Source organism: Myxine glutinosa, chromosome 1 (genome assembly GCF_964187855.1).
Source record: "Myxine glutinosa chromosome 1, kmMyxGlut1.1, whole genome shotgun sequence".
Lineage (NCBI taxonomy): Eukaryota > Metazoa > Chordata > Myxini > Myxiniformes > Myxinidae > Myxine > Myxine glutinosa.
In genome coordinates, this window is record NC_136261.1 from 125,157,808 (window position 1) to 125,173,561 (window position 15,754).

Consider the following 15,754-nt stretch of genomic DNA (forward strand, 5'->3'; position numbering starts at 1 on the left):
ATTAGCGGGGGTAGAAAAGATCAAGGTTTTGGATGGGGGAAGATAAGAGATGGTGGTGAACAGCTGTTTTAAAGACCTGGAGGGAGGAGTGGGATTGAAGGGAGTGAGGGAGTTTGTTCCAGAGGCGGGAGAAAAGAGGAATGAAAGAGTGAAGGTGAGCGGAGAGCCGAGATTTCGGCAGTTTAACCATCAGAGGGTTGCTGGCAGATCTTGTGCGACACATATGAACAAAAGGTGGGAGCGGAGAGGAAGCCATAGCCAGAGGTACTCCTGGGGGGTGGGGTGGAGAGAGGGCAGTGCAAGGAGAGTGAGAAAGAGAGTTTTTGATAAAGATCGCAACCCCTCCTCCAGGACGAGGCGGCTCAGATCTATCATACCGGAGGAGGGAGTAACCAGGGAGAGATATTAAGGAATCAGAGACATCTTAAAGGAGGAAAGTTTCTGTTAAGCACATTAATTCTGGTTTGTCAGAAGCAACCTGTATGGAGAGATCACTCAGGTTTGAGTGAAGACCCCAGATGTTTGAGGTCCACACTGAGGTCCAGAGGTGACCAAGAACCCGATGGTCACTCTGGCTGAGCTCCAGAGATCCTGTGTGGAGATGGGAGAAACTTCCAGAAGGACAACCATCACTGCAACAATCCACAGATCTGGGCTTTATGGCAGTGTGGCCAGACGGAAACCAAACAGTTGAATCTTGGTTTCATCAGACAACAGAATCTTGTTTCTCACAGTCTGAGAGCCCTTTCGGTGATTTTTTGCAAACTCCAAGCGGGCTTTCATGTGTCTTTCACTGAGGAGAGGCTTCCGTCTGGCCACTCACCTCTCTTACCAAGGCCCTTCTCCCCCAATTGCTCAGTTTGGACGGGCGGCCAGCTCTAGGAAGAGTCCTGGTTGTTCCAAACTCTGGCTTGGTTTTTGCTCTGATATGCATTGTCAGCTGAGAGACCTTATATAGACAGGTGTGTGCCTTTCCAAATCATGTCCAATCAATTGAATTTACCACAAGTGGACTCCAATCAAGATGTAGAAACATGTCAAAGATGATCAAGAGAAATGGGAGGCACCTGAGCTAAATTTCATGTGTCATAGCAAAGGGTATGATTACTTTTGTCAATGTGATATTTCAGTTTTTTCTTTTTAATAAATTTGCAAAACTTTCTAAAATCCTGTTTGCTCTTTGTCATTATGGGGTATTGAGTGTAGATTGATGAGGGAAAATATGAATTTAAACGATTTCAGCACAAGGCTGCAACATAACAAAATGTGAAAAATGTGAAGGGGTGTGAATACTTTCTGAATGCACTGTATGTCCTTTCAAAAGTGACATATTGATTGAAAATCACCTTTCAACTCTTTTGATTTCTACGATGTTGTTGATGTCAGCTTATTTCTCCGCAATCTATTATTTACCCCTTGTATGTTACTCCATTTATTTTTAAGTATTTTAATAATTTTTCAATTCATTTTCATCAAGTCTCTGCTTATGCATATCTTATATATTTATGAGAGTAGACAAATCGGTTCACACGAGCATTGTTTCACTAATGTTATTATCAATAATGAATTTTGAGAAAACCTAATTGCGTTTTTTGCTCTCTCTTTTGTTGGATGCAATTGCTCTGTTTTTCCCCCCTTTTAAGGTTTGTGCATGATGTCGGGTGTACATTAATTGGTAAATTGGATGTAGTTTCGAGACGTGTAATGCCTTGGAAATTGAGACGCAGACCTTTTGGATGTTAATCGGTCATCCGAGCATCGGAGCAAACGGCTCCACTGGCAAGGCCAGTCCGTATTTTTCATATGTATTCCACCTCATTTCCCTTGTCGATGCTTATCGATTCACTTATAAAATCCATAATGTTCCTTTTGTGCAGTCATGACACTCACTGCATTGTTCTTCACAAGTTTTTATGCAATTTGAATTATAGGAATTGTGCAGTAAACGGTTTGTTCTAACCCAATAAATAATCATAAACTTTATGAGCTCTGTGAAGCATTTTTCAATCCATTTCCTATTTTAGTTTCGAGCTTGTATCCTTTGTATTTGTGCAATTTGGGCTGCCTTTCCTGTCATCCATCTTGGGCAGGGACCTTTGGCTCTTGTGTCAGTCCGTATCATTTGTATCGTCTTTCTATCTTACATAGTTTCTATTCTAATATCTAAATAATCACCTGTTTCACGCCATAATTTGATGTTGTCAGCTGCAAAATCCGCTTTCTTCAAGTTTATGTGGAGACATTGATCCATACAAGTAATCTCAGTCTATACCTATGCCTTGCATCTGCCAGTAAATCATCAAAATACTTTGAAAACTCAGAATTCAATTGTGGGCCCCTCAAGTTGACGAGTGTACCATCAGCATGGTGGACATACATTTGTTACCCTGCACTCGCTAAGCGAAAATCGAGGTTAAGCGATCGGTTATAATCACATATGAATGTACGTGTCTGCATATTTAAAATTATTTTTCTCAGAAAGTGTTGGTCCGATTGACACAAAATTTTCGCCATAGGATGCATCTACTTGTGTAAAATTTTGTAGTGATAATTATGACATCCTCGGTCACGTATGGGCGCCACCTTGTCTAATTTAAATGAATTTAATAATTTTCTCGGCAAACGTTGCGATTGACACAAAATTTTCACAATAGTATGTGACTACTCGTGTAGATATTACGGGCTATAGTGATAATTATAAACGTCACAAGTCACATGGTACGGGCGCCATCTTTAAAAAAAATTGAAAAACCTTGAACCTCTATATCTCTGAAACCGCTCCATTGAAAAAATTGAAACGTGGCTCACGTAAATTTGAAACGTAAATTGAAACGTAAATAATTTTGCATGGGCAATAAGTGTTCTTAACGATGTCATTGGTGCCTTCATTATGATGTCATAATTCGACAAGTACCATGCTTAGTTCGATCAGTTTGAAATTTATTGAGTGTGATCTACGCAACAATTATATTGGAGAATGTAAATTTATGATTTCATTGGTCACGTGGTCTGGCAGCCATATTGGATCAAATAAAAAAAACAAAAAAAAAACAAAAAACACAAGAGGTGGCTCGCACCAAGTCGACTGCGCAGGGTAAGTATTCCATGAACACCATCTAGTTTTTACTTGCGATGCATAGTGACACTACATCATTGGAACCATCCCAATACATCAGTCATCAGACTAGGTACCTACTGATCACCAATCACCACAAGCAAAACAGAAAACCTGATTACAAAACATTTCACATCTTTAAAATTATTTTCACCAAGAGTTGTTTTTTTTTTTCTTTGTTTTCTGCTCAAAGACGTTGGTCATGGATTTCATGTTCAAGAGCATTTTGTTGCTTGTTTTACAATGAACTAAAGCTCATGGAACCAGACTTGGTGGCATAATGGTTGGAGCTTCCTCTCTGAATCAGGGAGGTCCGTGGTTCAAACCCCGGCCGAGTCATACCAAAGATCTAAAAAATGGTATTTGTGGTTCATGGAGGAGCTCACACCACCCCTATGACAGAGAAACATAAGTCGACATCAGTGTAGTTTTCCATTAATTATATGGACTTTAGTAGATGATGGATAAACACATCTGGTGTATATGGTATTTGAAGATAGATTCCCCACATCATGACCAAGGGGTCAGAAGGGAACACGATAAGACTACTCCAAACAAGTACAGGTTTTTAGCAAGCTGGAGTGACCCTGGCCTATTCTAACAGAAACCACAACCATTTTGTTGCTACCATTTGCTTTCTTACACTTTTTGTTTGTATTTGATAGAGAGGAATTGAACAGAACAATAAAGTGTGGGGCTTTTCATGTACAATTGGTGGTGCGTTTTATCGAAGTACATACGTACAGTGATGAGATCTGCCCCTGCCTGGAGTGCAGCTGCACGTTGAAAACGTCCGTTTAAACGCACGTAATGGTATCTGCAACCCATTTGGTACAATGTTGCAACAAATCAAATAAATCTCATCTGTCCTTGTGCAAGATGTATAGAATAATTATATATGCAATGTGTAATAAATACAACATGGAGATGATAAATACAACATGAAGATGATAAATTGGAGTATTAATTGTAAAATAAATATAACTGGAGAGTTCAAAGAACATAATACCCTGCACAGTGTTTAAGTCTATACTTGGAGATCGGAGGGAGGAGGTATGCGGTGTTGGATTTGGTAGAAGAGGATGGACGTGGACTTCGAGTTGGGAGGGGATAGGGATGTGGAATTGGAGGTTGGAGAGAACGAGAGATATGGAATTGGAATTGGAGTTGGGAGAGATGTGGAATTTGAGTTGCGTGAGGGTAGGGATGCGGAATTAGAGTTGGGAGGGGGTAGTGATGTGGACTTGGAGTTGGGAGGGGATGGGATGTCGAATTGGAATTGGAGTTGGGAGAGATGTGGAATTTGAGTTGGGTGAGGGTAGGGATGCGGAATTAGAGTTGGGAGAGGGTAGTGATGTGGACTTGGAGTTGGGAGGGGATGGGATGCAGACTTCAAGAAGAAAGGGGTTGAGGACTCGAAGTCACATTTTACATTACATGGAATTTCCACATGTCCCTGCCACTACACTGTCAAACGTCAATTGGGAGGGGACTCCTTAAATATTCCATACTCTATTAGAAACAAATTCCCTCCAACAGCCTTTTTTTTAGAAACAAATTCCCATTAGAAACCAATTCCCTGACAACAGAAACAAATTCCTGCTCACACTCTGCAATGATATGGGATTACCGCAATTTTTGATGCTCTTACTCAGTGGGGGTAATTACTTGCTGTTTACAAAGGTATTACAATCGATATTAACATATAAATCCTTCATTGTCATTAGAGCTTTATTTAGTTATCACAGAAATGGTAATGTTTTCCATAAAGTGCATTGCAGACCATTTCTGAGAAATGGATGAGAGAAGACATTATATTGCAATGTTGGGGAAAGGCCAGGGGGTGAGGAGAGATAGAAATAGCTCTCTACATGGAATTACCATGGAGCACCATCCAAAAAAGGTCGTGTACAATGACCACATGTACAGTATTTGCACAAGTTGATATTGTAACCAACCTCGGCAGAGAGCTGCGTTTGAGAGCCTTTTCCACCACCATATCGTCACTCGAGCCATCAGCAAGCACCAGGCTGAAGTCCGCATCGCCAGTGGCAACGAAGAGCCTCTCAAACTCTGAGATGAGTCGGAGCAACCAACAAGCTTGGTTTCTCACTGCACAACACACACAATGTCACTGCACACCAAAACCTAATGTGCCTCCACCCCACGAGTGGGTCATCATTTCTTCCCAATACGACCACCCACAGTATTTCTCATTATTACGCAACTAGTTTAGCTTGGTTCAAGTATTTTATAAATGTCAGAGTAAATAATGTTGATGAACATCGTCTTTTAAGGGGAAACTGACATGAAAAGTGACCTTCAATGATCGACGTAGTCCATTGATTTATTGGCGTTTCAGAAACTCGATCGTGAATTTCAAGTAGAATGAAAGTCACATCTGTCAGCTTGTGATTGATTGTCTGGGATGCTCCAAACAACAAATATTGGCTTGTTTTTAAACTATGTTCCAAACTTGCAAACCACGAATTTTGCCATCAGGGGCCACTTCCACAATCTCACCTACCTAGGCTTAATGCTTAAGCGGATACCAAACAACATGAATGACAAACATTAAACGTATGACAATGTACTCTTCAACACTTATTTCAGACATTGCAATAGCACAGCAGATATTGAATGCTCTGCCCTCACCCGAAAATTCACTCTGAAAAACAAGCCACAAATGATGTATTGCGTTTAAGGCTCTTTCTCAGGTTCAGCATTAGAGTGGGTATCCATTAGGCCTTTCTTCCAAGAAATTTTGTTCCATGTTTTACGAAGCTTCAGAAGAGGTGGATAATTTGATGTTGTTCATATAAGAGGAAGGATGACGTAACTTTGTATTTTTCCCCAAACGACCAAACAAAAATGCAGCAATAGTCAGAATCCATTTGCCTAACAAGGAAGTACTAGATTTGTCCAACTCAATATTGTGTAATCTGTTGTGATGCCTTCAGTCCTGATCATTTTGATGCCAGACAGCCTTACATGGGGTTTTGAAATGATTAGAAAACAAATAAGAAAGGTCAACTGACTTTGGTAAATTCTGATGGAGAACAGGGAGAGATAAAATATGAAAAATGTAAAGAAACAACACCAACTTGTGCGGATGTGATAAGAACGAGAAAGAAAACGAGACGAAAAGATATGGAGGTTTGTCCGGATCACAAATTGTTCAAAATAAAATATGCATAACTCGGCTAAAGAACAGAATTTCTGCAGAAAAAAACGATTCCACCATTGAACTCAGGAAGTAGGTATTTGCGATGCTTAACTTCAACAGACACCTGCAAATCTATTCCGTTTGCACTTCACATCAATAACTCAATGTATCACTCACTGCCCTTGCACTGATCTTACACCTCCCAACCCCAGGAATACCTCTGGCTGCGACGTCTCCTCCCCTCTTGTTTGTCTGTGTGTTGTCCTGTCCTCCAAAGATTGACGACTCCATCTACATCGCTCTCTCTCTCTCTCAGACAACATGGACCATCTTTTAACCACTCATCTCAACTCTCTCTTCCTCATATGTGGTAATTTAAATTGTCACCATGCAAATTGGCTGGATGTTCGTACATCTCACCAGCCATGGCATTTCAGCAAAGGACTTCTGTGTCTCCTTGTGACTGACTAAATCTCCCAATGGCAAATACTCCCTTCTGGGCTTGGTGATGACTAACTTCTCCGCAAATGTCTCCTGCTCTTCCTGTGCTCCAATTAGTTCATCTGATAACATGATTGTGAAGGTCAACATCACTCTGGCTTTCTCAGACTGATGCCTCAACACCGACAAGTCTGGCAGTTCACTCAGGCAGATTGGCAAAGACTGCAAGCGTCCATCTCTCTTCAGGACTGGTCTCCCATATCAACTACCCCTGATATTAATTCAGCCTGGGAATTCCTCCACAGAAATCTGCTCTCTCTTATGCACAGATTCTTCCCATCTCGCCTTCAATTATCCTGTCCATGCTTCCCTGAATCCTGTGGTGAGGCAGTTGCTCTGAAACAACTTGCATGCCTTCTCTTCCTGGAAGGCAAATCCAACCGAAGGCAATCTTCGTGCATTCCAAAAAGTCTGCAACAAGTGATGTTGAGAGAACCAGAGCCTCAGGAGAACCAGAAAACAACATATGTCAAACCTCAAGAATGAACTGTCCAACTCGTTTCCGTCCTCTAAAAGCTGGTGGTGCCTTGTTAAATCTATCTCTGGTGCATGCTCCCCTTCCATCCCTTCCCTGTCTTTAAATAGCACCACAGCTGACTCTTCTCATGAGAAGGCTGAATGCTTCAAATCTGTGTTGTGTCCCCAACCCCTCAATCTCAGTACCACCCTTTTCTATCATGCATACAAACAAGAAAGACGTCTGACGGAGCACGATACTTGCGAAATCCCGAAGACAAATTTGACCTTAAAAATAATTGGTGATTGAATTAAATGACCAAATATGCAAATCCTCTTCAAATTTCAAGTCAATCAGAAGAAAATTGACAATTTGAGAAATTTGGCCTATGTTGACATTTTGGCCTACACTAGCGGTCAAAAGTTTTAGAACACCTCAATTTTTTCCAGTTTTTATTGACATTTACGCAGTTTAATGTCTCAACGTACTCTGAAATTAAGCATAGAACAAATAAACAATTGCAGATAAAAAAAGAAATCATAGAATCATTTTGTTTAACAAAATTTAATTTAATTTTTTAACTCAGCAAACTAGCCACCTTTTGCAGGTATAACCGCCGAACACACTCGTGGCGTTCTTTCTACAATGGAAATCAAATATTGTTCGGGAAGTTCTTCCCAACACTGTTGCAGAAGTTCCCACAAATGTGTTGCACTTGTAGGTTGCTTTGCTTCCACCCTTCTGTCCAGTTCATCCCAAACCAGCTCGATGGGGTTTAAGTCTGGAGACTGTGCTGGCCATTCCATGATTTGAAGCCGACCGTCTTGTTCTTTTCCTCGAAGGTAGTTTTGACATAGCCTGGAGGTGTGTTTAGGGTCATTATCTTGCTGTAGGATGAACCCCTGACCAACTAGGCGTATACCAGAGGGTATTGCATGGCGATGCAAAATGCTGTGGTAGCCCTTTTGGTTCAGGGTTCCAGTCGCTCTGTGCAAGTCGCCGACTCTGGATCCAGCAAAAGTTCCCCAGACCATCGCGCTGCCTCCTCCATGTTTGACAGTTGGTGTCACACACTGAGGAACCATCCTTACGCATACTCGACGGTGTACAAAAACCCTGCGTGATGAACCAAAGATTTCAAATTTTGATTCATCGGTCCATAAAACCACATTTCCAAGCTGGCCTCCAAAGCCAGTCGCCGACTGGGCATCCTCCGTCGTGCGAAGTCCTTCCTTGGCACACCTGAGCTCCTCACCACAAACAAGGCTTTCATCCGCAGCTCAATGGAATGCTGTTCCCCCCTCTGGGCCGGTGCTCCTGCCTCACACCTAGCTCGGCTTCACGCTGTTGAAACCAAAGCTTTCAGAATCATTGGAATCTCCTGCGATGAAGCTAACTTCGAGGGCCTTTCACTCACTCACCGCAGGCAGGTTGGTGGTCTTTCTGTCTTCTACCGACTCCTCTCCGGCCTTGCTCCCCCAGCTCTCTCTCTGTGCTCTGTCCCCCAAATATTCCTACAGGTCGCACAAGATCTGCCAGCAACCCTCTGAGGGTTAAACTGCCGAAATCTCGGCTCTCTGCTCACCTTCACTTTTTCATTCCTCTTTTCTCCTGCCTCTGGAACAAACTCCCTCACTCCCTTCAATCCCACTCCTCCCTCCAGGTCTTTAAAACAGCTGTTCACCACCATCTCTTATCTTCCCCCATCCAAAACCTTGATCTTTTCTACCCCCGCTAATTCACCCCAGATCCACCTTGTTTGAAATTCCAACTTCTTTCCTGGAAGTCCTGGCAGTGTCCATATGTTTTATACCTCTCCCACCGCCCCCTTCCCATGCCCCCCCCCCCCCAAAGCCCTCGCCCTCTCTCAGATCTCTCGATGTCTCCATGTCTCTCGGTCCCTGCTCTCAAATGTTGTGTTTGTGTCCTTCCCCCTCTCTCCCCATCTTGTCTACCGCTCCCCTTATTTCCTTATTTTGTGTTTTATGTGTCGGTTTGACTTTTTGTGTTATTAATGTTTGCTCTTTCACGAGCCTCGATCTTGTATCCCCCCAAAAAAAAAAACTATCATAAATTAACAATTGTGGATGCATATCTTCAATATTATGACAAATTTGTTTGAAATAGTGATTTGAGAAAGCTTGGCATTGATTTACGTGGACTTGTCCAACTTTAATAACTTTGAATGAATACATGATAGAAGTAAACTGTTTATGGTAAAAGGCCTAATATGTAAACTGCATTCAAATAAACTGTTAATGGTAAAAGGGATATGTAAACTGCATATAAATAAACTGTTAATGGTAAAAGGCAAATGTAAACTGCATATAAATACACTGTTAATGGTAAAAGGGATATGTAAACTGCATAGAAATAAACTGTTAATGGTAAAAGGCATATGTAAACTGCATATAAATACACTGTTAATGGTAAAAGGGATATGTAAACTGCATAGAAATAAACTGTTCATTGTAAAAGGCATATGTAAACTGCATAGAAATAAACTGTTAATGGTAAAAGGGATATGTAAACTGTGTATAAATAACTGTTAATGGTAAAAGGCATATGTAAACTGCATATATATAAACTGTTCATTGTAAAAGGCATATGTAAACTGCATCTTACTATAATTCACCAAAATGTCTGTCCGTCTGTCCATCCGTCCGTCTGTTCCCAGGTACCGCAAAAACGGCTGAACCGATCACAACGAAATTTTCGGTGGGTAATCCTGAGACACCCTGGAGTAAAATAGGCTATATTGTTTTTCCAATTTTTTTCTCCAATTTTTCCAATTTTCCAGTTTTTCCAAACACGACGGAATAATATTTACCGATATAAACAGCGATGTGGCTTTTATTGAATTTCTACAAGTACTGTTTAGATTTTGATGATTTGTGTGTGATATGATTCAACGGGTGCTTATATAAATCGTTAAAAATAAAAAAAGCTTTCAATTTCTGATATTTTGCCTTTTCATTTGGGCCTCCCAATTGAAGCCCCGCCCATAGGGCGGGTACCGCTGCTCGTATAAATAAACTGTGAATGGTAAAGGGGATATGTAAACTGCTTATAAATAAAGTTTATGGTAAAAGGCATAAAAATAAACTGTTAATGGTAAAAGGGATATGTAAACTGCATATAAATAAACTGTTAATGGTAAAAGGGACATATAAACTGCATATAAATAAACTGTGAATGGTAAAGGGGATATGTAAACTGCTTATAAATAAAGTTTATGGTAAAAGGCATAAAAATAAACTGTTAATGGTAAAAGGGATATGTAAACTGCATATAAATAAACTGTTAATGGTAAAGGGGATATGTAAACTGCTTATAAATAAACTGTGAATGGTAAAGGGGATATGTAAACTGCTTATAAATAAAGTTTATGGTAAAAGGCATAAAAATAAACTGTTAATGGTAAAAGGGATATGTAAACTGCATATAAATAAACTGTTAATGGTAAAAGGGACATATAAACTGCATATAAATAAACTGTTAATGGTGAAAGGGAAATGTAAACTGCATATAAATAAACTGTTAATGGTGAAAGGGAAATGTGAAGTGCATATAAATAAACTGTTAATGGTGAAAGGGAAATGTGATCTGCATATAAATAAACTGTTAATGGTAAAAAGGATATGTAAACTGCATATAAATAAACTGTTAATGGTAAAAGGGATATGGAAACTGCATATAAATAATCTGTTAATGATAAAAGGCATATGTAAACTGCATAAAAATAAACTGTTCATGGTAAAAGGGATATGTAAACTGCATATAAATAAACTGTTAATGGTAAAAGGGATATGGAAACTGCATATAAATAATCTGTTAATGATAAAAAACATATGTAAACTGCATCGAAATAAATTGTTAATTGTAAAAGGGATATGTAAACTGCATATAAATAAACGACTATTAATGTTAAAAGGGATATGTAAACTGCATATAAATAAACTGTTAATGGTAAAAGGCATATGTAAACTACATAAAAATAAACTGTTAATGGTAAAGGATATGTAAACTGCATATAAATAAACTGTTAATGGTAAAAGGGATATGGAAACTGCATATAAATAATCTGTTAATGATAAAAGACATATATAAACTGCATCGAAATAAATTGTTAATGGTAAAAGGGATATGTAAACTGCATATAATTAAACTGTTAAAGGTAAAAGGCATATGTAAACTGCATAAAAATAAACTGTTAAAGGTAAAAGGCATATGTAAACTGCATATGAATAAACTGTTAATGGTAAAAGGGATATGTAAACTGCATAGAAATATACTGTTAAAGGTAAGAGGCATAATATGTAAACTGCATAGAAATAAACTGCAAACGGCATAATTCACAAGATGTTAATTAATGTTTTTTTTTAATGTTGTACTTTTGTTTTTAAATCAACAATGGGTTTCTTGATGAATTGACATTTTTTTGAAGAGGCAACATTCCATTCCAGTGTCAAAATCAACTGCCCACAATTGTCACTTTTCGGGGACAGAAAAACTTCAGGAAAACTGATAAATGAAAGAGATTCACCCGAAATCAATGTATTGTGCTATTTCAGTAAGTCACGCATCATTTGTCTTTCTTCTTCGATGAATCAGCAGTCGATGGTGAACGCTAATTTGCCATGTTGCACAATATCTTTGTACATGTTGCAGAATATCCTACACTCTGATTATTGAATCGTTCAGATAATGCAGCATCTGCTTCCAGCAAGATGGTGCTTCCTGCCACTATATTTCAAATGAACAACATTTCTTGAATGATGTCTTTCCAGACAAATGGATTGAGAGACATGGACCAATTCCTTGCAACCTCGTTCGCTTGGCCTGTTCCCAATGGACTACCTTTTATGGAGCTATGTAAAAGTTTTGTTTTTTAAACTCACCAAGAACAGAACATTCTTTTGATGAACTTCGAGCTCGGATCACAATTGAAATTCATGACATTCCTCAGCAGCAACTGGAGAATGTTTTCAACAAGTTGGAAAATCGGATTTAGCGACATGTTACGAAAGATGGAGGCTATGTTTACTATTGTTATGGGGAATACATAGAGTATTCTAGCTATTATAGAGAATACACAATATATAGTGTACAGTATTCTACCCTTTTAAGAGGTAGCGTTGCTTGTATGGTTAAAGTACATATATACACACATATACACACACACACATATACACACACACACACAAACATATGTACGCACACACACACACACACACACACACACACACACATCTCGTTTTTTCATTTCTGTTCCTCAAAATTCTCTCTCTTTTACACACACACACACACACACACACACACACACACACACACACACACACAAACACAAACACACACACACACACACACACAAACACACACACACACACACTTAATTAATTGTACAGTATCGGTTGTTCCTAAACTTAAATATAAATAATTTAAACGACATGCAGGACAAGTTCTATCCCCACTAAAACACGTATGTGAAAGCTTTTGTTAGAAGCACTAAACATATACAGTCCTGTTTAATACATCATGGCACCTCCGACGTCCCTAAACATTTTCGCTTTGTATATGAAAATACGTTGTGTACTGTGGTCATGTCAGTGTGAACTGGGTTAATGAATTTCTTCAGCCTAAGGCATCCATTCTTCCTGAACTTCAGGCTTGGCACAACATGGTACTACATAGAGCAGCACATCCATCAACATGGCAGTTGATCAAAAACGTTCTCATTTTTCATTCTATGCTGAAAATATTCCCATCTTTAGTTGTTTGGTATTACTTTGTGATGTTTCACAGCCAATCATTGAGCCGCAAAGGCAATATCTGGCTGCCTCCACATTTGATGGAACATTCATTGAAACTCCATTTTCTGCTAAATTGTGTATTTTTGGCAAAGTATGTAGAATGAAAAATAAATAATGATTACATACAATCGTGATGATGCGTAAGGCTGCCGAAGCAGTTTCCTAGACTATTGGGCACAATCCTGGATGGGTCGCTGCTCCGACACAGAATTACATATAATTGTTGGAACCCATCTGTGGATCGGTCCCATCGGCCGATGGGTCTGACCCACCTGTGGATGCACGAGAAATGACAATGCAGACCCATCGGCCGATGGGTCTGCGCCATCTGCGGATGTGTTGTTCACCTTGAAGGAATGTGTATGCATCAATGGTGGATGAGTATGTTTATTTGAACCTAAAAATAAGCAATTGATGTCGTAAATGTTTATAAAGCAGTCCGTGACATGTGATTTGTCGATAACCGTTTGTCGATAAGATAAAAATAAGATAATGTCGCTCCATTTAAAAACGCTGGTCTACTTCGCTGGTGGCACTGGCACACTCAGCTCTCCATTGTTTATATATAGCAATTCCTGGCATGCCTTAATCACCCCAAAGCTAAAGATGAAGGTGTGGCTTCGTAATCGGGGCATTGTCAATTCACTTCAAGTTCACTTCAAGGTGAACAACACATCCGCAGATGGCGCAGACCCATCGGCCGATGGGACCGATCCACAGATGGGTTCCAACATAATAATGCTCAGTTTTTGATGTTTGATTTTATTTCATCTGTAACTTATCATTTACATATGTAATATATTCTTAATGATTTGGTGAAAGCCTTTTCATTGATTTAAAGGTCATCATAGCAATTTGTCGACTGGGCCAAAAAAATGTATCCAGTATGATGCACGAAATCAGGAAGTGGCGCTTAGAACTAGTCTATAGGTGCTGCACCTTTCATGTCTGATTTTCGTCCTTCTGGTGCCTTTTGGCAAGCCCAGGCTGTGAATTGCGAGCAATACCGACACCTTTCAGATTGCACCTGTGGCTTCATCCCGTCGATGCTTTGAGTTGTCTACTGTAGTCTGGCAAGTTTCAATTGTCAATTCCCCCAACCTGGCCTGTGTTGGCCACGAGGATTTAAATTTAAGTTGCTCTGTTCTTGCTTCAGACCGATTGCAGTGATTCTCAAACGGCGTATTGGTCTCTAAACGAAGCACCGCACCTCGAAAACAATTGACACAGTGGCCTTTGGCAATAAGTGGAATATTTCTCGCAAGTGGTTCTGTTTTAAAGTGGTCAGAATAAAATTGTTGTGTTGGTTTGAATCAAGGTCACACCCGTAATCTGTAGGACTCACAGAAGTCCACAGAATGTACAATGTTATAGGGAATACATTTTTATTTATTCCCAATAACATTGTACCTACTAGGGAGGATTTTAAAACAAATAAGGAGCTGAGTCCCCTACCTTTTGGGTGGCTGACACACACACACACACACACACACACACACACACACACACACACACACACACACAGACACATCTCGTTTTTTCATTTCTGTTCCTCACAAAACACACACGTACACATACACACACACATATACACACACAAAAACATATATACACACACGTACACACACACACACATACACACATACACACACACACACACACACAAACACACAGACACACATCTTGTTTTTTTTATTTAGTTTTTCACAATTCTATCTCATGATTTGATATCACAATTTGATTATTTTATGATTCACACACACACACACACACACACACACACACACACACACACCCACACACACACAAACACACAGACACACATCTTGTTTTTTAAATTTTGTTTTTCACAATTCTATCTCATGATTTGATATCACAATTTGATTATTTTATGATTCACACACACACACACACACACACACACACACACACACACACACACACACACACACACACACACACACACACATCTTGTTTTTTTAATTTTGTTTTTCACAATTCTATCTCTTATGATTTAATATCACAATTTGATTATTTTATGATTCACACACACACACACACACACACACACACACACACACACACACACACACACACACACACACACACACACACACACACACACGTCACCTGCTAAATTAGCAAGATGGTTTCCATGGCAACAGAATTCCAGCAATTATAGTCATGATCGAATAGAGTTGAGAGAATGTCATGAAGAATAAAGATCCATGTAATATGAAAGCAAAATCTTGAATAGTTTTTGTAATGTCATGCGCACAAACCAAGTCACCGAGATGGTTGCCATGGAAACATAATTCAGCCAATTACAGCCTTGATTTAAACAGGTTGAGATAATGTCATGAGAAATAGATACCTGCAATAGGTAAGTTAAATGTTGAACGGATTTTTAAATATCGCGTACACAAAAGTACATGGACGGATGATCAGTTGGGCGGACGGTGCTCATTTTAATGTCCCCGTCTCTGACCTTGGCGGACCCTTGGAGAGGCTGGGGACAAAAAGGTGTTATGTTTATAGATTTAAAATGTCTCACCGGATGGTGCGGAGGGTCGTGTTGCCTGGTCTTGCCTTAATTTGCACTGTCTGGTCTGGGTTAAATTATTGCGAGGGAACTGCAGGATGACCTGAAAGTTGCTTTACCTCTCCCCAGTATGGACCATTAATGCTTTATGGGCTCCCGA

General features: G+C 39.7%; 2 protein-coding genes across 2 annotated transcripts in view; one reads left to right on the forward strand and one right to left on the reverse strand.

Annotated features, from left to right (window-relative positions):
• The window catches only part of LOC137428074 (protein mono-ADP-ribosyltransferase PARP12), a 1,016,466-nt gene that overhangs the window by 573,116 nt on the left and 427,596 nt on the right, over positions 1-15,754 (forward strand). The window lies entirely within an intron of this gene.
• Positions 1-15,754, reverse strand: part of LOC137427941 (beta-1,4-N-acetylgalactosaminyltransferase 3) — a 236,156-nt gene that overhangs the window by 54,196 nt on the left and 166,206 nt on the right. Inside the window, exons 14-15 of the mRNA XM_078770980.1 lie at positions 5,074-5,227; positions 3,860-3,932 (exon numbers count right to left, since the gene is read on the reverse strand). Of these exons, the coding sequence (XP_078627106.1) occupies positions 3,860-3,932; positions 5,074-5,227 (227 nt within the window). The remainder of the gene's footprint in view (positions 1-3,859; positions 3,933-5,073; positions 5,228-15,754) is intronic.